Source organism: Mustela lutreola, chromosome 3 (genome assembly GCF_030435805.1).
Source record: "Mustela lutreola isolate mMusLut2 chromosome 3, mMusLut2.pri, whole genome shotgun sequence".
Lineage (NCBI taxonomy): Eukaryota > Metazoa > Chordata > Mammalia > Carnivora > Mustelidae > Mustela > Mustela lutreola.
In genome coordinates this window covers 39090402-39113429 of record NC_081292.1, presented here as the reverse complement: position 1 = coordinate 39113429, position 23028 = coordinate 39090402, and the positions used below count along the sequence as shown (strand labels likewise).

At 38.8% G+C, this 23028-nt stretch overlaps 1 protein-coding gene across 4 annotated transcripts in view; it reads left to right on the top strand.

Annotated features, from left to right (window-relative positions):
• The window catches only part of MTDH (metadherin), a 59729-nt gene extending 39341 nt beyond the window's left edge, over positions 1–20388 (top strand). For 3 of the 4 annotated variants that reach the window (XM_059165965.1, XM_059165962.1, XM_059165963.1), the window contains 5 exons: positions 3027–3151; positions 10698–10805; positions 14012–14149; positions 16457–16613; positions 17273–20388. In XM_059165965.1, coding sequence (XP_059021948.1) covers positions 3027–3151; positions 10698–10805; positions 14012–14149; positions 16457–16613; positions 17273–17343 — 599 coding nt within the window. In that variant the 3' untranslated portion in view covers positions 17344–20388. The remainder of the gene's footprint in view (positions 1–3026; positions 3152–10697; positions 10806–14011; positions 14150–16456; positions 16614–17272) is intronic. The other variant, XM_059165964.1, reaches the window with a different exon arrangement.
• The last annotated feature ends 2640 nt before the right edge of the window (positions 20389–23028 follow it).

The window sequence follows — 23028 nt, the reverse complement described above, 5'->3', positions numbered from 1 at the left end:
GGAAGTTTATTAGCATATTAGGCCCATGAATCTTAAGAATTATGTGTTTAGAAGTCTCTTGGTGACAACTTTTATGTAAGGTGATCTCTTGATTTATGAAGTAGTTATATTTGATCCCAATTAATACAAAAACAAGCAAACAAACCTGAAATCAATAAACCTGGAAAAAAATCACCATATACCTTTATAAAGCCAATAGAGATTTGTGCTTCTCTTAATGTTCTTATAGAAGTTAAACCATAGGTTGCTGTCATTCCCCAACCTTTTTGGTTATCTAAGCCTTTGAAAAAGTAATGTTTTGAAATACTTTACTAGATATTTACCTGTTATCCCTCCACACCACCATGTTTATTAAGAAAATATTTTATGTTAGTGTATTGCCCACCCACCTATGTAAACTTTTTTTCTTATAAAAGAAAATAAAGTGTCGTTTCCAGCCAGCAGCCTTAGAGACCTGGCTTATGGAGAGCAGTTTTCCAAATCTGCATTTCTTATTTGTAAGGTTTAAACAAAACCTGTGACATTCAGGTCTCCTAACAGTATTCTTAATGAATGCTTAATGTAAGATGAGCAGTTGGTTCCAGATGTCTACTAGATGTCTCTATACTTGTAAAAATGATTTCTGCATTACGACACACCAAATGTATCTTTCTGAGAGATTTATTGGGATTGTAAGAAATTTTGGGGGGTGCCGGGGTGGCTCAGCCAAGCTTCTGCCTTTGGCTTGAATCATGATCCTAGGGTTCTAGGATTGAGCCCCACATTGGGCTCCCTGCTCTGCGGGAAGCCTTCTTCTCCCTCTTCCACTCCCCCTGCTGTGTTCCCTCTCTCACTGTCTTTCTCTGTCAAATAAATAAATGAAATCTTTAAAAAAAAAAAGAAAGAAAGAAAGAAAGAAAAAAAGAAATTCTTAGTTGTGTATGCCTGGTAGCTTAGAAACTGGCTCTCTTGTTAATGTCCTCAGTGCTACATAAATGCGGCACCTACCGTTCATTGAGCACATACTGCATTGCTAAAGCACTGCTTTAGGTTTATCTAGTATAATCTTCTCAGCCATCTTGTAGAGTTAAGTGTATAACCCACGAAGATAATGAAATTTGACCCATATCACATAGTTAGAAAGTGGTAGATCAATATTCAGATGTAGATCTGGTCGACTCCAAGCTCCATGCTCTTAACCCCTGTGTTAATACTGTGTTCTGCTGCCTGTGCATTCCTGCTCATGGTACTAAAATTAGGAAGGGATTTCCTTTATTGTAACATACTTCATGGTTGTCATCACTTGTTCCATGTTTTTCCTCCACTAGACTATCAATTCTTATGTTTTCAGTCTCTCTCCATCCTCTACTAGTTTAGCCCTTCTTCTCCCTTTCCATACACCTGTGACAGAAAGTCTCACTCTGTATGTAAATGTCTCTTGTACTTACCTATTTTCATCTCTGAATAGATAAGACCAGGAGCTCCATGTTGGTGGGGGGGGGGGGTGTGAGGGAGTATATTGTACTAATTTTTGTATGTCTAGTACCTACCCAGCTCAAGTTCTAGTATATCTTAAGTGCTTAATAAGGTGAAATTTCTGTAATTCCACTATTAAGATATATCTCTTGTTACTATATTATTTTCTTCAATCTCTTTCTCATATAAATTTGGGAACATGTTTTAAAGACAGTTTTGTCTATTTTTTTTCTGTGAGCATTTTCTCAGGTCATTATATTCTTCCAAAACACAGGTTTTTAAAGCCGTCATGAGGTATCATAACACCTCCTGTTTAAATAAAAATATTAGAGTTCACATAAAGAAATAAGAATAGCAAAGAAAATAAGAATCAGGCAGATGTCATTCAAGTTACTAAAATGGAATACAGAGTTACATAAGGCACACCATCAGTGAAATAGTATAGAAATTCCAGAAACAGACTGAAGTGTATGTGAAAGAATTCAGTAGTTAATAAAAGTAGCATTTGACATTAATGGGAAAAGCTTGGATTTTTCAAAAAAAAAAAGCACTGCTGGAATTACTTGTTCTCCATTTAGAAATAGAGCTTAACTCCTATCATCTTTAAACCACTGGAAATGAAACCTGGCTGTAAGTAGTGATTGCAGAAATAGATATGGAAGCATTTCTGAAATCCAGGGAAAGGAGAGAAGAATTGACTTTGAGAGCTGCTTAACCAGGATAAAACCAAAGACTATTTTATATTTTACCCTTTATAGAATAAGCAAGTGATAGCTTCCCAAAGGAGGTAAAATTCTTTGCCTTCTAGAGTGAAAGAAAGGAATCTGAAAGTCTGGAATAAAAATTTACTCTTGAGGGTAGATGATAGAAGCCCTGAATATGACTTGGATATTTTGGAATTATCAAAGTAGCATTGAATAATCTGGAAAACGTAAGAAGGTACAGATTAAATATTAAAGTAAGAAGGGGTTACAGCCATTAAAAGTCATAAAGTAATTATTTCAAAAAAAAATAGGAAATTTTTAGAAATAGAAATTACATATTCTGTCATGACTTGATGAATTCGAAGAAGAACCTAATCTTAAAAAGCTCCTAAAGAGGGGAGGAGGTGTAGTGTAAAAGGACGGATGGGGGGCATAATTTTGGCACCGCTGTCAAAGATATGTACTGATGTATACCCTAGAAAATAAATCAAATACAAAAATGGAATGACCAAAGGGAAAAAATGACCAGAAACCAGACCAAGTTAAACATAAACAGTACAAAGAGACCAAATTCAGGAGGTTGATCACAAAGGAATTAGAGTGAAATTAAATGGGTAATTCTTAAGTTTCCTAGAGTGTCTTAGGAATTCCATTTGATTAGCCATATGATGTGCCTAGCACAAGTGGGGCAAAGGTTTTTACCTTCATATTACTGGGTTTTCTTCTAGCTCTTAAAATGTGCTTGGGAGAAGGAAGGAAGAACAATAGTTTAAAATTATAGCTTAGTTCAACATAAGGAATCTTAGTTTTTGCATTTTAGTTTTTGACAGAAATGATAGATACCTAATTCTCACTGTTAAATTTTAGATGGTCTGTCTTCTGCTGATCCCAGCTCTGATTGGAATGCACCAGCAGAAGAGTGGGGAAATTGGGTAGATGAAGAAAGAGCTTCACTTCTAAAGTCCCAGGAACCAATTCCTGATGATCAAAAAGTGAGTAAAGGCATTGGCAAGTATGTCTATTTCTCTGTGCACCCAACTATATTATAATTATTAGGGGTTACATTCTGTATTATAAATACATCCAGTGGTAGAATTGTTTCCGAGCCATTCTGATTTTATTTGCTTCAATCCTTATGCCTGCATGCCTTCTCTGTATCACTGTTTTCTCTTTCCACAAATTACCGAGGTTTCTGATACATGGAAAGCACTATTAGGCACTGATAAGAAAACACAGTTCCTCTCCTCATCAGAATTAATAATACATATTATAATATATCAACTCTTAGTGTGTTTAGAGAAGAACAGATTGGTGGCCAATGAAAGATTTAGGAAGGCTTCATAGCAACAGACAAGATTGAGAACACCATGAAAAAGCCATCAAGGCAGGAAAATAGTAAATCATTTAGTGGAAAGGTAAATAATACACATTTGTGGAATCAGTTGATGAAAAGTACGTTCCTTCTAGACTATACGTTCCTTAAAGAAAGGGACCATGAAGTTTTTATTTTTGAGGTTTAGCAACATGCTTGGCACTCAGTAAATAAATAAAAGGAATGATACATACCTTGCCACATTTTTGTAAAATTTTATAAGTGATAACCTGTCGACAGCTTTTAAACTAGGAATAACTTAATTATCAGTAGGGTTAGGAAAATCTGGCTGGATGCAGTGGAAAGAAAGCTTGGGAAGCTATTTTGTACTATTTTGGGGTAAGTGTTAAAGATGCAATTACATGAATCGGGTAGGAGATAATGAACTAAATTGATAGCTTTGAAAAATAACTGAAAGTGGTGTTTACTAGAGATACAAAACTGCTGATCAGGGCGCCTGGGTGGCTCAGTGGGTTAAGCCGCTGCCTTCGGCTCAGGTCATGATCTCAGGGTCCTGGGATCGAGTCCCACATCGGGCTCTCTCTGCTCAGCAGGGAGCCTGCTTCCTCCTCTCTCTCTCTGCCTCTCTGCCCACTTGTGATTTCTCTCTGTCAAATAAATAAATAAAATCTTTAAAAAAAAAAAAAAAAAGAAGTTCTCGGGGCGCCTGGGTGACTCAGTGGGTTAGGCCGCTGCCTTCGGCTCAGGTCATGATCTCAGGGTCCTGGGATCGAGTCCCGCGTCGGGCTCTCTGCTCAGCGGGGAGTCTGCTTCTCTCTCTCTCTCTCTGCCTGCCTCTCCATCTACTTGTGATTTCTCTCTGTCAAATAAATAAATAAAATCTTTAAAAAAAAAAAAAAAAGAAGTTCTTGAATGTCATATTTAAAGCCATGGATTTTATTCTATAAGTAATAAAAGGATTTTAAGCTGAAGTGTTTTTTTCTAATGGGTTATACTGGCAGCCCATGTAGAAAAAGGAGTGGAGGCATATGTGAGAAAAGGCAGGAGGACCAGTTTAGAGCTTGCTTAGTAGTCCATGGCAGTAGTGGTAAGAATGGTACACGGAAAACAGAACAGACTTGAAAAATACATTGAGGGGCACCTGGGTGGCTCAGTGGGTTAAGCCGCTGCCTTCAGCTCAGGTCGTGATCTTGGGGTCCTGGGATCGAGTCCCGCATCAGGCTCTGCTCGGCGGGGAGCCTGCTTCCCTCTCTCTCTCTCTCTGCCTGCCTCTCCATCTACTTGTGATTTCTCTCTGTCAAATAGATAAATAAAATCTTTAAAAAAGAAAGAAAGAAAGAAAAGAAAAATACATTGAAATTAAATCCACAGAACGTATGATTAGAATTGAATGTCATCAAAATCTCCTCAAAATGAAGAGTCATCAAAAAGACTTCCAGGATTTTAGATTGGATAACTGGGAAGGTGGAAGTAGTCCTCCCAACAGAAAAAATAAAGGAGCAAAGGCTAGTTAATTGGGAAGGGTAGTTGGTTCCATTTAGGGTATGTTAAATGCAGAGTCTTTTGTTGAAATGCCTAAGAGAAGTCGGTTTTGTGCCAGGTTAAAGCTCAGGGAAAAGATCTGTTGGGACATTATCAGTATCCAGTTATTAAATACTGTGAGAGTAGGTGAAATATTTAGGAAGAATCTGCATACTTGAGAGAGCTGTGGGATGAACATAGGGATCTGGGAAACTCCCAACATTTAAGGAGAAAAAAACCTATGAAAGAGACTGAAAGAAGAGAGTTCTGGGTCACAGAAACTGAGAGTCTTGCTCCCTGGTAATTAAGAACAGTTTTATTAGAAATCTTGGACCAGGGACACCTGGGTGGCTCAGTGGGTTAAGCTGCTGCCTTCAGGTCAGGTCATGATCCCAGGGTCCTAGGATCGAGTCCCACATCAGGCTCCTTGCTCAGCAGGGAGCCTGCCTCTCTCTCCACCTCTGCCTGCTTGTGTGCTTTCTCTCTCTCTCTTTCTGACAGATAAATAAATAAATAAAATCTTTTTTTTAAAAAAAAAAAAAGGAAAGAAATCTTGGACCAAAAACCATATTGCAGTAAGCTGAGTAAATGTTTAGGAAAGCATAGTGACAATTATAAGGTTTTTCTAAAGTAAGTTTGGATAGAAATGGAGGAGAGGTAGTGGATGAGAGCACACTGTAGTATCAGGAAGGGTTTTGTTGGGGGGTGTTTGTGTGGTTTGGTGTGGTTTGGTTTTAAAAGATTTTATTTATATATTTGACAGAGAGAGAGATCACAAGTAGGCAGAGAGGCAGGCAGAGAGAGAGAGGGAAGCAGGCTTCCTGCTGAGCAGAGAGCCCAATGTGGGGCTCGATCCCAGGACCCTGAGATCATGACTTGAGCCAAAGGCAGAGGCTTTAACCCACTGAGCCACTGTTCAGGCTCAGTGGGTTAAACACCCAGGCACCTGGTGTTTGTGTTTTAATGATAGAGATTTTAGTGCAGGGTCGGTAGACTTTTTGTTAAAGTTCCATACAGTAGTGCAAAAGCAGCCTTAGACAATATGGAAATGAACTTTATTTGCAAAAACTGGCATCAGGCCAGATTTATAGTTTGTCAACCCTGCTTTAACTTACTTGTAGACACAGAGGGAAAGGATCTAGAATAAAGTAAAGGTTAAACATAAATGGGAGATTTGGTTAATAGAGTAAGATCCTGACAGTAGAGGTGGGGGAAACTTGGACATGAGTGGATTTGGGGTTGGCCTTTAGTATAATAGAATGGTAGTACCTCTGATCTTTAGAGACCAGAGAAAGGAAGAGATAGAAATGGGATTTATGGGGCACCTGGGTGGCTCAGTGGGTTAAGCCGCTGCCTTCGGCTTGGGTCATGATCTCGGGGTCCTGGGATCGAGTCCCACATCGGGCTCTCTGCTCAGCGGGGAGCCTGCTTCCCTTTCTCTCTCTCTGTCTGCTTGTGATTTCTCTCTGTCAAATAAATAAATAAAATCTTAAAAAAAAAAAAAAAGAAATGGGATTTATTGGGGCACCTGGGTGGCTGAGTGGGTTAAAGCCTCTGCCTTTGGCTCAGGTCATGATCCCAGGGTCCTGGGATTGAGCCCCACATTGGGCTCTCTGCTCAGCAGGGAGCCTGCTTCTTCCTCTCTCTCTGCCTGCCTCTCTGCCTACTTGTGATCTCTGTCTATAAAATAAATAAATAAAATCTTTTAAAAAACATTTTAAAAAAAAGAAATGGGATTTATTACTAAGGGTGTAAATAGGTGTAGAGGGGGATGTGATAGGTAATGTGAAGGTTGAGGGGGTTAGGGAGAGAGGAATGAGTGGGTAGAGCATGGAGGGTTTTTAGAGCAGTTAAACTTCTCTGTATAGACACTGTAATGATGAATGCATGTCATTACACATTTTTCCCAAAGCTGTAGAATGTACAGCACCAAGAGTGAACCCTAGGGTAAACTCTAGAGGCTTTGAGTGATAATCGTGTGTCAGTGTAGACTCATCAGTTGTAACAAATGTACCACTCTAGGGAGGGATAGTGATAGTGGGAGAAGCTGCGCTTGTGTGGGGGTAGGGAGTATATGGAAATCTCTGCCTTCTCAGTTTTGCCATGAACCTAAAATTGCTCTAAAAAATAAAGTCTGTTAGGAAAGAAAAGCTTCATGGTACAGTATCTTAACACACCGTAATCTTTCTGATATTTGTTGAATGTTTAGTGAATGTGCAACCAAAAATCTTGTTTCTCTAATTAAAACTTCCTTAATGCCCAATCATCAGAATTACAGAGTAGAATCAGTGAATGGAGTAAAGACTGTTACATATCATATCATTGCAGTTCTTTTTCTGAGAACATATTCAGAGATCATCTTTCATTTTTCTTAGCAAAAATGGGGCACCATTTAAATGCCCATCAGTAAAGGAATGGAGAAATAAAATGGGATAGATTTGTACAGTCGCATATTAGATGTTAAAAATCAATGAAATAAGTTACATTAGGGTGCCTGGGTGGCTCAGTGGTTAAGCCGCTGCCTTCGGCTCAGGTCATGATCTCAGGGTCCTGGGATCGAGTCCCGCATCGGGCTCTCTGCTCAGCAGGGAGCCTGCTTCCTCCTCTCTCTCTCTCTGCCTGCCTCTCTGCCTACTTGTGATTTCTCTCTGTCAAATAAATAAATAAAAAAAATCTTTAAAAAAAAAAAAAAAAAAAAAGAAATAAGTTACATTAATATCAACTTGAATAGAATCTCAAAAATGTGAAATGATACTCAGGTTTACAGAGAGGTGTACAGTATGATACCATTTGTATATTTTGTATGTGTGAACAAGCAAGAATTTATAAAAAGAAACTTGAGTGGATGGACACACAAGTTTATGGTAATGGTTCATTTCTAGGGGAGATGGTGTGGAAATGGGAATTGGGAAGGAGTGCAGAGGAATTTTAAGTTTATCATTAATGTTTAATAATCTAAAATATATGTGGCAAAATGTCAGTTTCTGTTGTGTGAGTTAAAATATGGTGTGGAATTGATTTCAGCCTTCTTCCCCATGAGCAAAAATAGTGTTTTGCCATAAGGAACTACATTTCTTTTACAATTGGTTGTTAATTAGCTGAGAAATAGACTGACCAGAGTCCTTGTGACCTGAATATTCCTTATAGGATGCATTTTTTCACATGGTATTTTAATCACTATGAGCTTGTGGTGAAACTTCTATGGAAGTTTCTCCACAACTGGCAACCAACTTGTACTAAACATTTCTTAGCTAAGTTTATATAAGATTTTGTTTTTTTTAGCTAAGTTTATATAAGATTTTGTTTTTCCATCTGCTAATAATTTCTGTGAACTATTTGGTGGTTCACAAGACCTCCAGAGTCATCCTAATGACTATGCTGCTGAGCAGAGAAATTGTAGTTACCCCATTATTTTGTCCTAGAAGGATAGGCTGGGAATCTCGGCTGTCATCTGTGCAGAAGAAACAAAAAGCATTTTCTTCATAGAAAAGTCCAACTAGGGCGCCTGGGTGGCTTAGTGGGTTGAGCCGCTGCCTTCGGCTCAGGTCATGATCTCAGGGTCCTGGGATCGAGTCCCACATCGGGCTCTCTGCTCAGCAGGGAGCCTGCTTCCTTCTCTCACTCTCTATCTGCCTGCCTCTCTGCCTACTTGTGATCTCTGTCTGTCAAATAAATAAAATCTTTAAAAAAAAAAAAAAAAAAAGTCCAACTATATGGTATGTGTAAAGGGCTGTCATGAATACTAATTAAACTGGTCTAATTCACTGCTTTTGTCATGCGGCGTGTTACTTTCAGTGCCTTTCCATCTCAAGTTCAGTTTTTTTTAATTAAGCCTTTTATTTTGAGATAACTGTAGAGTGACAGGCACTTGTGAAAAATGATACAGAGAGATCCCCTGTGCTCTTTATCCAGCGTCCCCCAGTTGGTAACATCTTGAAGAACTTCAGTACAGTATTAGAACTAGGATATTGACATTAATGCAATCAAGGTACAGAAAACATTCCCATCCTGCAAGGACCCCTCATGTTGTCCTTTTTTATAGCCACCCTTTCTTTCCTCCTGTCACCAACCCCCTGGTAACCCCTGGCAACCAGTAATCTGTTTCCATCTGTATAATTTTATCATTTCAGGAATGTTCTATGAATAGAATAATACAGCATGAAACCTTTTCATACTGTTACTTTTTTCACTCAGCATAATTTTCTAGACACTCATCTAGACTGTTGTGTATCATGAGTTGGTTCTTTTTTACTTCTTTTTTTACTTTTTTTTACTTTTTTACTTCGTGGTGGGATACACCTCATTTAACCATTCTGTTGAAGGACATCAGGATTGTTCTTAGCTTGGGGCTATTGTGAATAAAGCTGCTGTATACATTTGTGTACACGTTTTGGTGTGAACATTAAGTGTTCATTTTTCTGGGATAAGTAGCTAGGAGTACAGTCCCTGGGTTGTGTAATAGCTGCATATTTAGTGCATTTAAAAACTGCCAAACTGTTTCCCAGAGTGGTTGTATCCCTTCACATTCCTGTTTACAAAGAATGTGTGATCCTATTTCTCTGAATTCTTGCCAGCAGTTGTTGTTGCTGTTTTTTATTTGAGGTGTTGATAGGTGTGTAGTGAACTCATTGTGATTTTAATTTGCATTTCCTTAATGCCTGAATAGGTTGAACCATCTTTCCATGTGCTCCTTTGCCACCTGTCTGTCCTCTTTTCATGAAATGTCTGTTCATATCTTTTACCCATTTTCTAATTGGATTGTTTGTTTACTATTGAGTTTTTTTTTTTTTTTTTTTTTTTTAAAGATCCCATTTATTTATTTGACAGAGAGAAATCACAAGTACACTGAGAGGCAGGCAGAGAGAGAGAGAGAAGGAAGCAGGCTCCCTGCCGAGCAGAGAGCCCGATGTGGGACTCGATCCCAGGACCCTGAGATCATGACCTGAGCCGAAGGCAGCAGCTCAACCCACTGAGCCACCCAGGCGCCCTACTATTGAGTTTTGAGTGTTCTCTAGGTAGTCTTAGACACAAGTCCTTCGTTGGATATATGGTTTGCAAATATTTTCTCCCATTTGGTAGCTTGTCATTCTCTTAACAGGGTTAAATTCAGTTTTATTGCAAATAGTTCTGCATTTAAACTCTGAAATAAAACAGTCACTTATCCGATGAGTTTTTGTTTTGTTTTGTTTTTAAGATTTTATTTGTTTATTTGACAGAGATATCACAAGTAGGCAGAGAGACAGGCAGAGAGAGAGGGAAGCAGGCTCCCCACTGAGCAGAGAGCCCGATGTGGGACTCGATCCCAGGACCCTGAGATCATGACCTGAGCCGAAGGCAGAGGCTTAACCCACTGAGCCACCCAGGCGCCCTTATCCAATGAGTTTTTAAAAACCAAGTCTTGCACAGCTCTCTAATTTACTATGCAGGGAGGGATGAAAGATGTAAGGGAAAAAAGTGGTCTATCATAGACAATAAGAGAATGAAGTTCCATCTACTTGGTTCTTTTTAAATATGTAATTTTAGATTCATTTTATCATTAGATTCATAAGAATTATACAGTACTAATTCTTATTTAGCGTTTGGGAGATAAAGACTGAGCCTAATGAATGAAATTATGCCATAATTTGTGAATAAAGAAAACTAAACCAATTTGTTCACTTTAATACTTTCGCTTTTAACATCAGGTTTCAGATGATGATAAAGAAAAGGGAGAGGGAGCTCTTCCAACTGGGAAGTCGAAAAAGAAAAAAAAGAAAAAGAAGAAGCAAGGTGAAGATAACTCTCCTGCACAGGTATAGTATCAAAACGACAGATGTCATTCGCTAAGCACCTGCTGCTCAAATGTGAAAAGGTAATAGGTAGATACTAAGACTGTGTAGATGAAAGACACAATATAGGAGATAGGTTTACTTGAGTAGCATTCAAAAAGTTACAGAATATTTTAAAGATTTTTTTGTATCCTATTGTAATAATAACTGTATTGCTCTAAAAAAAATCATACCATAGGTGTAGACCCAAAAGTATAAATTAAATTAGATGCATTTTGGTTTATATTAAGGTGAAATGGAAAAAAAGGTACAATACTTATCACATACAGAAATGCCTTTTGAAAAACAAATTTAGCAAGTTAGAATTTTAGCTCAGTATAGCCATGTGGGTCACAAGTAGAGTGTCACTAACTCTGAGTTTGCTCTCCACTTTTAGCATCTTAGAATCTTCTGCTTGTTTGGCTTCTAACAGAAACTTTGAACGTATGTTACTCTTCCATTTTCCTTCCTTTTTTTTTCATGGCTCTCTCCTATTCGGAAATTTTTAAAATTACAGTATAGATGGAAACAAAGCTATTTTAATTGCAAACATACTAGATTACTAGAAGTATGCATGGGTTTCTCTTTGAAAGCAGCATCACCATTACATTACAAATTAGGAAAATCTTATTCCTTACCTATAGCCATGTGGCTAGTTATTTTTATTCCTTTAAATGTAGGAGATAGCCAGAATTCCTAGAGGATAGTCTACAGAGTAGTTTTCCTATTTATTGTTCTTTTCAGGAAAAGTTGCTGCATAAGACTTTTTAAGGAAATACAAATTGCATTCATTTTTTTGTTGAGGGAAGCACAGCCCCTCGTAAGTGACACTAATCCATTTTCAGTACTAGTTGTTTCTCACAGTAATAGTTGAGTGTTAAGGTTAACGTAACAGAGACCAATGGATGTGAAAATCTAAAACTATGTTTAGCCAAACTCTTCCTGGACTTCTGTGACTTAAATTACAGCCTTTACTAAGACTACTTTCTGGTTTGTGGATTAGGTGAGTTCCTTTTAAAAGCAATTTTGTGAGATAGATGTCATCTATATATTTCAACTTACTGGCAAAGGTCATTAACTTGTGAAAGTTCTTTCAGTATTCTGATACTCCTTTTTAAAATGTTTGATATGTCTTTAAAAATAACGGTGAGGGGGCACATGGGTGGCTCAGTCATTAAGCGTCTGCCTTTGGCTTAGGTCATGATCCCAAGGTCCTGGGATGGAGCGTCACATCAGGCTGCCTGCTTCGTGGGGGGCCCACTTTTCCCTCTCCCACTCCCCCTGCTTGTGTTCTCTCTCTCGCTGTGTCTCTCTCTGTCTAAATAAAATAATAAAACCTTAAAAAAATAACAGTGAATATGGGGGCGCCTGAGTGGCACAGCTGGTTAAGCATCTGACTCTTGGTTTTGGCTTCTGTCATAATCTCAGGTCGAGAGATTGAGCTCCGCATCCGGCTCTCTGCCGAGTCCGCTTGGAAACTCTCTCTTCCTCTCCCCCTCCCTCCGTCTCTCTCTCTCTCTCAAATCAATAAATCTTTTAAATAAATAAATAACAGTAGATATACAGGCTTTGGAGTCGGATCTCCATTCAAATTTCAGTTTTGCCATTTACTAGTTTTTGTTCGTTTGTTTTTCTTTGCACCAGTGGCTTAACTGTGGAGGTTGCTTAGAGAATTAAATGAGACATCTTGAAATTCTGTTGTCAGGTTCATAGAACATAGTATCCTATCTGTAATACATTTGGGAATTTGTTCTTTTTATTTTTTATTTTACTTTTTTTAAGATTATATTTATTTATTTGACAGAGAGAGAGTAATCACAGATAGGCAGAGAGGTAGGCCCGGGGCGGTGGCGGAGGTTGGTGAGCAGGTTCCCCACTGAGCAGAGTGGCTGATGCAGGCCTAGAAACCTGGACCTTGAGATCATGACCCTAGCCAAAGGCAGAGGCTTAAACTGAGCCCCCAGGCGCCCGGGAATTTGTTCTTTTTAGTTGAGTATGCATGTTTGGTGGGCGTCTTTACTGTTCAAGTATAGCTTAGTTTAAAACTAACCGATGTTCTCACATTAATTTTGTTCAGATTGCAAATCTTACATATGTGCTTCCAGAGCTACTCATTCCATTTAAATTCACAATAAAATTTCCATTACTGTTTAAACCCACTACCATCCTGAAGAAGTTTTATAAACTACCAGTACTGGTTAAAGACTTTCAAAGCTCATCCTAGCCATTTGTTCATGTGTGTGTGTTGACTAAAGAACAATACAACGAGCAATGATGGTCCTGTTTAATGTATTCTAGTTCATATTTGTTTCACATACCTAAGCATGTAACATGCTTTATAATTGCTTTGTTGAAACTTAAGTCCGAAGGCCTTGGGACACCTGGGTGGCTAAGTAGGTTAAGAGTCTGGCTGCAGCTCAGGTCATGATCCTAAGGTCCTGGGATAGGAGCCTGCTTCTCCCTCTCTCTCTGCCGCTCCCCCTGCTTGTGTTCTCTGTGTCTGTCTGTCTCTCTCTCTCTCGGTGTTAAATAAATAAAATATTTTTAAAAATAAAGTCTGAAGGCCTAAGAATGGAAATGGTAAAGCTTGGATAGGACCTTAGAAATTATCTAGGCACATTTTATTTTATAGTTGAGCAAAGAAATTAAGGTTCAGGGAAATGAAATGATTTGTCCTTGACAGTACACAGCTAGGCTACAGCAGCCCAGAACTGAAATGTACTTTCTGCTATGTCAGCCTCATTTATCTACAGATTATACTTATGTACAAATATTTTGTTCCTTGAAGAAGTCATTAAGTGAAATGTTATTTCTAAAGTCTTAGTTCAAGTATCACCTAATTCACTGTATATTTTGTCTAAAAGAAAAAAATTCTCGTTTATTTTGTTTGAATTGGTTTGTAAATTAGAATCGTTTACATTTGGGGATGGGAGTGTATTGGTTTTTAATTTCCAATTGATTTAAGTCCCTGGGGAGAGCAGGGATGATCACTGTTGTTCCAGATGTGCCTGTATATTTTAAATCTTTAAATGATTGTTGCTATATGCTCTGTTAAACTGTTTAGACAGTTACTGAAGTGAAATTAGTTTCTTGAAATATCTTCTGCACATTAATACTACAAACCAAATCGATTTTTAATTAGTAAAAAAAAGAGTGATTTATATCATATAATAGACTACTTTTCTCCATAGGACACAGAATTAGAAAAAGAGATTAGAGAAGAGCTTCCAATGAATACCTCTAAAGTCCGTCCAAAACAGGAAAAGACTTTTCCTTTGAAGACCATAAGCACTAGTGATCCAGCTGAAGCACTCATCAAAAATAGCCAGGTGATTTTTTGGTATTTAAGGAATAAAATTTTGATGAGAATTGTGCCCTAACTCCTCTATTTTATCAGAGCGCTAAATGCTAAGCATTGCTAATCACTAATAAAGTGCTGAGCATTTTAAATACACTAACTTAACCCTCATAACAACCCCATGAGAAAAGTAAGAGCTATCATATAAATGAGGTTGGAGAACTTAAATAACTTGTCCCAAGCTGCGTAACTATCAGTGGTGAAACCAGAACTACTAGAGTGTATTTTCTCCTACTAAATACCTAAACATACAGGGGATAGATTGCTTAGAGAAAATGTCACTGGTTGCATTTTCCTGAAATCCATCCTCTCAAATGTAACATTTGTTTAACAGGTTCTTGAAATATGTGCCATTGGTAAAAAATTTTGATGTGTCCGAAAGGACCATTTTACAAAAGGTCTAGGCCAGTGACACATAGTTCTTTAAAATTTAGGGGCGCCTGGGTGGCTCAGTGGGTTGAGCCACTGCCTTCGGCTTGGGTCGTGATCTCAGAGTCCTGGATCAAGTCCCGCATCTGCTTCCCTCTCTCTCTCTCTCTCTCTGCCTGCCTCTCTACCTATGATCTTTCTGCCAAATAAATAAATAAAGTCTTTGGGAAAAAAAAATCTAATTTCTAAAAAGGTAAATTGCACAGAAATCTATGAAATCCTGCTAGAGTTGCATGGTTCATTTATATGCTCATTCAAAAAAATGTAGAGAACCCACTACATGCCACACAGTAATTGAGGTTTTGAGGATGTATCAGAGATCAAAGCAGATGAAAACAGTCTCTGCCTTTGTGGAGTGTACATATTTAATGAAACAGCTTCAGACCGGCCCCTGAGTTACAGGGGCATCTGGCTGACTCCGTTGGTAAACCATATGACTCTTGATCTCAGGATTGTGAGTTCAAGCCCCCCGGGGGGGTGTGGAGTTTACTTAAAAATAAAATCTTAAAAAATAATAATAATAAAAAGAACCTGAGTTACTAAATGAAGTAATTGGTAACAGTCTTGTGCTAAAATAAAATCTTAACCATACTTCCTATTTGTTTTTTATGCTTTTAATTCCCTAAGAGAAGAGTTCCCTTTTGAGATGTAAGGATGAGGTCTCAGTACATGCATAGGTTTAATTGTAGGGCTACAAAGAGTCCTTTGACATTTTGATATTTTATTTATCAAAGTAAGTCGTTTTCAGAAGCCATTTTGTAAAGACTGTTTTGAGTCCTTCTGTGATTTAACATAGATTAAGTGAAAGAGGGGAGAATACTGGAAATAAATACTAAAACTTTGGGGTATGAAATAAATATAGAGAGCACTAAGAAAGCTGAACCGAGCTAGACACATGGAGCTTCGGGGTACCTGAAATAGAAGGAAGGAATCCTTGTAATTACCTGCGTGCACACAGCTTCCTCCTCTCAGTTCCTTTTCCATTGAGCTTTCTTTAACACCCAGAGAGCCTGAAGAACAAAGGGCAAGAGAAACATGACTTACCCTTGTTTACATATTCAATCATGATGGTAAGTAAGGCTAAGGATGAATTGATCTCATCTCCTCTTCTGTTACTACCTCAAGGCACTCCAGAGACTAGAGTTTCCATCCTTACCTCTCCTGACCATGCATTCACAGGCCTCATGGAGGCCTTTCTGCTTCCAGGTTGGAGAGGAGAAGCAGAGCATAAGAGTCTAGGCCCTCTGCATTATGATTTCACTACCAGACTAGATAAAACTCTGAAAATCTGGACCCAAGTTTTACTGCTTCTTTTAATGGTAGTAGCCCTAGTTTTGTCTGAGACCCATCACTTTCCATGGGTAGGAAATGGAAGCAATTGCTGCCCTGTTTGAGTTTGCCTTACCCTTCTAAAAGCAGAGAAGGAAGCATCATCTACTGGTAGTTCAGAAATTAGCTTTTTTTCTTTTTGTCTTCCACATGAAAAAGTTTTGAGGAATTAAGAGTTGGTAAGAAGTGCACAAAACATTGAATCACTAAAATAATATAAAATTGTTCTATTTGTAATGAAAAAGAAAAATGTAAAGGTTCATGAAAATGGAATTATTCATTCCTGTTTGAGATTCTGTAACATTTTTAATTTTATGCTTTCATCCATTTTTATCGCAACTTACATTGATGGCTACTGTAGGTAAAGATTTGTTTGTTTATGCCACTAGAGGGCAGGCATGAGTTGTAGTGCTTCGGCTGGTGAATTTGGAAACCGTTTAGTGTTTACTTGTTCCTGTGTTATTTAATTTTATTTGAAACTTTTTACAAAAGAACTGAAGATAATATTATTCCAAAATAGCCTATCAAGACTCTTCCACCTGCTATTCCTACCGAGCCATCTGTTATTTTATCAAAAAGTGATTCTGACAAGAGCTCTTCCCAAGTGCCACCAATACTACAAGAGACAGATAAATCCAAGTCAAATACTAAGCAAAATAGTGTGCCTCCTTCACAGAGTAAGTAATCCTCACTTCTGGTTCTTTTGTATGTTTTTGTACTGTTTGTAAGTCTTAATATCTTAGAAGTCTGAAATATTTAGATTTCTGATCTTAGAAGTCTGATCGATTAGTAGTCCGTCCTCCTTTGGCGCAAAGGCTAGATTCCCTGGAACCTTATGGACCTCAGCTTTGAGGGCCAGGGGACTGAAATCACTCTAAGCAAGAGGGGGTGGCCAGGGACAGAGATGGCAGAGGATTGGCTAGATCCTTTGTCCATCTGGTCCCTCCCTTTCTCCATGCGCATGTTCTTGGGACTGTGAATGGTTCTGAGCCCCTTTTCCCCCTCCTTTTCTCCCTTCAGCTACCTGCAGTGTCCATTTTGCCCATTTTTCGTTTTCATTACTTAGATTGAGCCGTATTAATGATGGGTTTTTTAGATCAAAACCAGTGAGATATCTTCCATGTGATAAACCAGTACAATACATTGGGATTCAAAGGAAGAGAGGATGGCAGCCATAGAGTAATCTACAAAACATGTCTCTGGAACTTGAAAACTTAAACGTAAAGGTTGAAGCATTCTTAGTGGATTTCAAAGCACGTTTTCATTGATGCTGCTTTTGTATTTTTGAGACATAATAGTATTTACTACTGTTTTTTCTTTGTTTTTGTCCTTTTAGCCAAGTCTGAAACTAGCTGGGAATCTCCCAAACAAATAAAAAAGAAGAAAAAAGCCAGACGGGAAACGTGAATATATTTTTCCTGAATTGGACATGTGTTTACAAACACTGTCTGGAAGATTATGCTGTTTATGCAATAATTTGTGAACATGTACAGAGTTTTATATAAATTTAAACCAATTTTTAAAACAAAACTGTGAACACAACCACCGTAAAAATGGAATCAAAGGAAAGTTAATTTATGAAATTCAGAGGTCAGCAGAATATACTCCAGTGCTGGAAGACTTGGGGAAAGTCTTTTCAATTGAACAAGAACGATCTTAATTTAAAAATACTATCCTGGTTTTACAGCAGTGCCCTGTTTACAACAGCCTGTGCCCTGTCTCATCTGCAGCGGAGGAATAAAGGATTCTGATTAGAGAGAGCTGCCTACGGGTGCGTAGGCAGCATCTGCAATCTTATGCACGGAACTTAAACCATTTGAATCTGTTTTATGCTTAAATCAAAGTGCTTTGATCAAGTGCATAATCTGCCATATCTTTACATATATGTTGGTAGCGATTTGTATTAAAGGAATCACAAGTGCAAATAAAAGGTCATTTATCATTTGTTAACTAAACTCATGGTTTAGTTTACAATTTTTAAAAAGTTCTTAATTAAAACATTGAACATGCAGTTGATGCTTGTATGGCTTATGAAGTTATTTTTGATAGTCTTACATTACTTGAATTGTTCAAAGTTCAGTATATTTTAAATTAAGAAAGGTAAACTATATGTATTTGTTTTATACTTTGAAGGTTCAGACTCACAAATAATGCTCTTGTTTAGAATTTGGAAACTTCCAGGCCAAGTCCAACTTAACATTTCTCCCTTTCCCTAGCAGTTTCTTTTTTCCAGCGTCAACTCTTCTCTTCATTGCTAATACTTCTTCGACTTTAAAAATGAAACCTTTCACAAATTAGTCATACAGACAGAACTTTGAGTATATGATGGAGAATGAAAAACTAGAGTCAGACAGCTTTAATTGACATTGTCAAGACCTCCAGTTATCAGGAATACATTTTTTTACTGCCTTAACCAATAGTGCGTAGAATATGCATCAATTTCTTGAGGGGGATTCGTGTTTTTATAAGAATTTTCATGTAATTATTGCAATCGTGGTCAAATAAGGAACGTTTTCTGCTTGAAACTATTGATTTAAATGACGTGTGAGATGTTTCACCATTTTCAGGCACTGTGTAATTCTATTGTAATAAACTGGCAGGTATCTTTGTAACTATAAATAGTGCATGCTCAGCCATGTACACTGTAAATAGTCTTTACCAAACGTGTTTGACAAGGACCATAATTAACATCACTTAGTGAATTGTGATAAAGAAAAAAAGCCATGATTTATTTGATGTGATTGGCTTGTTTTTACGTGGCGCCAAGAATGAAACTGTTGAACAGCTGTAACCAATGGTACTGATCTGTCCATCCAATCTTGTCTTTATTAGATCTGATTGTGGTTTGATAGTATTGCATCATCACACTAGGAAAGCTGAAGAAACACAATGGTTTTAGTAACTGCTGAAGACTGGCCTTATTAACGGACAGCTTTCCTAACAAGCGATTAGTAACTTCTATCAGGTGTTACCATCTGTTTCAGGAACAGGGCAGTATGTTTACATGTCAGAAGTCTTGTTTCATTCTATGAGATTTCTAAATTGATTTGTTTAAATAAATTCAGCAAACGGATAGCATTGTGTTTATTTGCTTCAATATCGGGGTAAATAAGCTCAACTGCCAGGAATGCATTTCTTCAAATGACTTTATTCTGTGAGCTTTACATAGATACTTCCTAACTAGATCCAAGGATTCCTGAAGTTGCCAGCACTTTGTAAAGGTGTCACAGAGGAGAATTTGAGAAGGAGTCTGTATAATTTTAGAATGTGCCAAAAGATCTATGCTCAGAAAAATCAGTTGAACTCTCTCAACTCTACCTCACCATTTCTTTGTCTTAGAATTTTGTTGGCTGTGTCAGACATTGGACTTCCTTTCTCTGGCTTCGTATCTCCCCGACAGCCACCTATAGCGGGTGTTAGAGACGCTGTCTTGTGAGGAGAGAGCTGGTGTGGAGATGGAGGAGGGCGTGGCCAAGCGGGTGCATCTGCCGCTGGCTCTCCTCTCCTGCTCCAGAGCGAGGACAAGAATTTTATGTTTTAAGAGATGGCAGCTATGAGTGATAAAAGGAATTTTCTTTCACGTGCATGAGATGAAAACTCTTGCACAATTAAAGTATCATTGTTCATTGCTCTTTACCTGTTCCAGATCTTTATATGGCATTAAATCAGTTTCTGGGTCTGAACACAGGAACTGTTCTCCATCGTCCACCTCAAAAGGCACCAAAATGAAGGTAGCAATTCAGGGAGGAGGGGGAAAGGGAGGAGCCTACTGTCCTTTGGTGACTTACATTAGATGCTCCCCACACCGTCAGCAGGGAGGTAACTGATCCCTTTGCGCTTTGTCAGGCCTGAAGGGGAACCTTGTACTGATTAGCAAAGGAGGGCTCCTCAGAGAATCTGCTTAGAAATCTCCCTAATCCTGACCTGTCTCGCATGCTTACTGAAAATCCTTCCCTATCCTGGAGCGGGGGTTTAGGATTTCCCTAGACTAGAATCCTACCTATGTACCCCAGACTGAGCAAAACAATAGTTGAGAGAGTCCAAAAAAAAAAAAAAAAGTGTTGAAATAAAATGTCGTTAATGTAATTTACCATGTTTACTTTGTGCATGCATTTTGGGGGTGGGGGGAGCAGTGGAAATAATTTATCCAAATCTAATGGTATTATTTCACAAGCTAATCCAGTTTGTATTTGGGTTAAAAATAATTGAAGGGCAATATTTAACTACAGAGTTTAGTTTTTCTTAATTAAAAACAGTCTTCTATTAACGTATGAAATATCTTTCAAAATTGAGAATTTAGGTGTAAGATGTCTAAGAGATGTCTTAAGACTTTTCTGTAAACTCCTTGCACAAACTGGAATTACTTTCCAAAAGACTTAGGGAATGCAAATATGTTATTTGTAAAATGCATTGAGTATTGTAAATAAAAAAATCATTTCTGTTTTGTTTAAATTGCTCGTTATAGTTCTCTTACGGGAAGGGACTTAAGTCATTTTGCATCTTAAGCTAGTCTAAAGGCAATTAGTTTGTGATGTTCTTGATGCTTCTTTCGAAAACCATAGATGCATTTGCAGGCTTTACCAGTGGAAAGTCATTTGGAGTTCAGCACCTCATACAATAGCCATTCGTGATGCATGATGTTCTCCGTGGGAACCTGCTTCCACTTGACGTCATCTTAGCAGCGGACAGAACCGCCACCAGGTGCAGTGTTTAACTTGCATCAGCTTTTTAGGTTAAAGAAATGAGACTCAAATCGGGCACTATTTATTAGTGTCCCCAAACAGTAGTGACTTAAACAAGATAGAAGTTTTATTTCTTGTGCAGGTAAAAGTCGGGAAGGTGGTCTGGGGCTGCTCTAATACCACAGGGTCGGGAATCCAGGTCCTCTGGACTGCAGCCCGCCCTCCCCACGGTCAACACACGGCTTCTATGCCGAGGTTGCAGATAGCTAGCTGCTCAGCGGGAAATCTGTTGGCATTTCTGGCCCCTGCCTCTAAGAACACTTTTCAAAAGTTCCGCCATGTAAGCTTATCAACTCAAATTAGTCACGCGATCTTACTAACTACAAAGAGAACAGGAAATCCTAGTCTTCATTCTGGCTGTCGTGGGCCAGTGAGTCCTGAAACCAGGATTCGGTCTGGAGGAAGCAGTGGGGTGGACAGTGAGCCCAGCTGGCGGTCCCCTTCACAGGGTTGGACGTTCGCTTCGTTTACCCTGCACCCAGGCGTCCTTTCTGAGGTCAGGTTGTAGTGTTCCCAGCAAAGCGGAAATTTTGAAATCTCAAGATACTGCTCAAGAGCAGCAGCAAGGAATGTTCAGACTTACATGTAATATAGCCTTCTGGAAGAAATTCCTGCCCTCCCATGGACTGCTTTAAACTCTAGAGACAGGCTGACAGAAACTCAATAGCCTGCTGTCATGCCTGTCCTGCAAGTATCAGTTACAAGTTTCCTTAGAAAAATTGCCCTGCTGTATAAAGTAATCTTTAAAAAATAAGCCTTACGATTCTTTCTAAATGCTCTTAATAGGAGAAGGATTTCTAACTCAGCATCAAGACAGGAAGTACATTGTGACATGTTTGCTATTAATAGTTACAGTACTGAGATTTATAAATAGGCTAACTGAAGAAAAATTTCAGCAGATTCAAGGTCTTCCCCATGATAATGGCATTCTTACTTGTATATGTATGCTTTTTTTATTTATTGTATCAAAACATTCTAAATGAATATATGTAACATGTACATAAGTTATAAAGCATAATAAAATGAACACCTCTGAAACCACCATTCTGCTTAAGAACTAGAACCTTACCAGCAGAGGGGATATTGGGGGGGTGGTGAGCCTGACTTTTGCTGTTCACTTAACAGGCTCAAGGGTAGGGGGGCAAGACAAGGCATTGACGAAGATGGGCGCTCGGGCTCCCTGGTGCCCTAAGCTGGCCCTGGTCCTTTCTCGAGCCCAAACTAGCTGCGGGTCCAGGTAACTTCTAGCCTGTCTGGGAAGGGAGTCACGGCCTCACTGGCGCCCCTTCCTCAAGTTGTTCCACGGCCATCTGCAGGGAAATTGTTATAGTAAATACAGGCAGGCACAATGTCTGAATGTGAATGGCGCCCCCAGAGCTGTGTTGTGCGCATGCTCCACAGCAGCCTTCCATGGGGAAGGAGGGTAGCAAGGCTCTAGCTAGCAGGAGCTCCCCCTCCCCTCCCCACCCCACCCCCATCCCACCCTGAAGTCAGAAGAGCAGCTTGTGACCCCATTCAGAGCGCAAATTCCTTATGAAGTTTCTTGAGGCACTGCCAGATTCTGACAAACACCACAAAAGGGGTTTCTGGCAACACAGGAGCTAAGATAGTGTAATAATGAATGATTTGTCTTTGCAACTGTGTAATAACTTCCTAAAATACAGGATTACCTGGAGATACTGCAACTATTCCCGTTTCTCATCAAAATTGAAATGATCGCAGTAACATAAGATGGAAGAAAACCCACCTTAGTACTGGAAGTGGAAAGGGGATTACCCAAATGCCAAAACCTTGGGGGCATTTCTGTTACTAGCAAACAAAAGCCAATAATTTATCAACAGGCTAACACACTGCTAGTGTGTGAAAGATGCCAGGTGTGGGCTGATACCAGGAAATCCAGTGACACATTTCATTCTATCACAAACCTAGAGCAGAAAAGGCCTATGATCATGACACTGCAGAAGAAATATTTTCACAAAATCCAATAGCCATTCCCAATTTAGATTTAAAAAACAAAAACAAAAGGGAAATACTAAAGTCATCTCAATTGAAATCAGAGCAAAGCAGGGTTACCTGCTAGCCAAGATTGTCTTGAGCGGTATTAAAAGATTATTAACAAAATTATTTTTTAATATTATTTATTTATTTGACAGAGATCACAAGTGGGCAGGGGGGCAGGCGAGCGGTGGGGGAGCAGGCTCCCTGCTGAGCAGTGAGCCCGATGTGAGTCCTCAATCCCAGGACCCTGGGACCATGAAGGCAGAGGCTCAACCGACTGAGCCACCCAGGTGTACCTATTAACAAAATTATTAACAGAAAATTTTAAAACTGGCCTAACATCAAAAGAGAA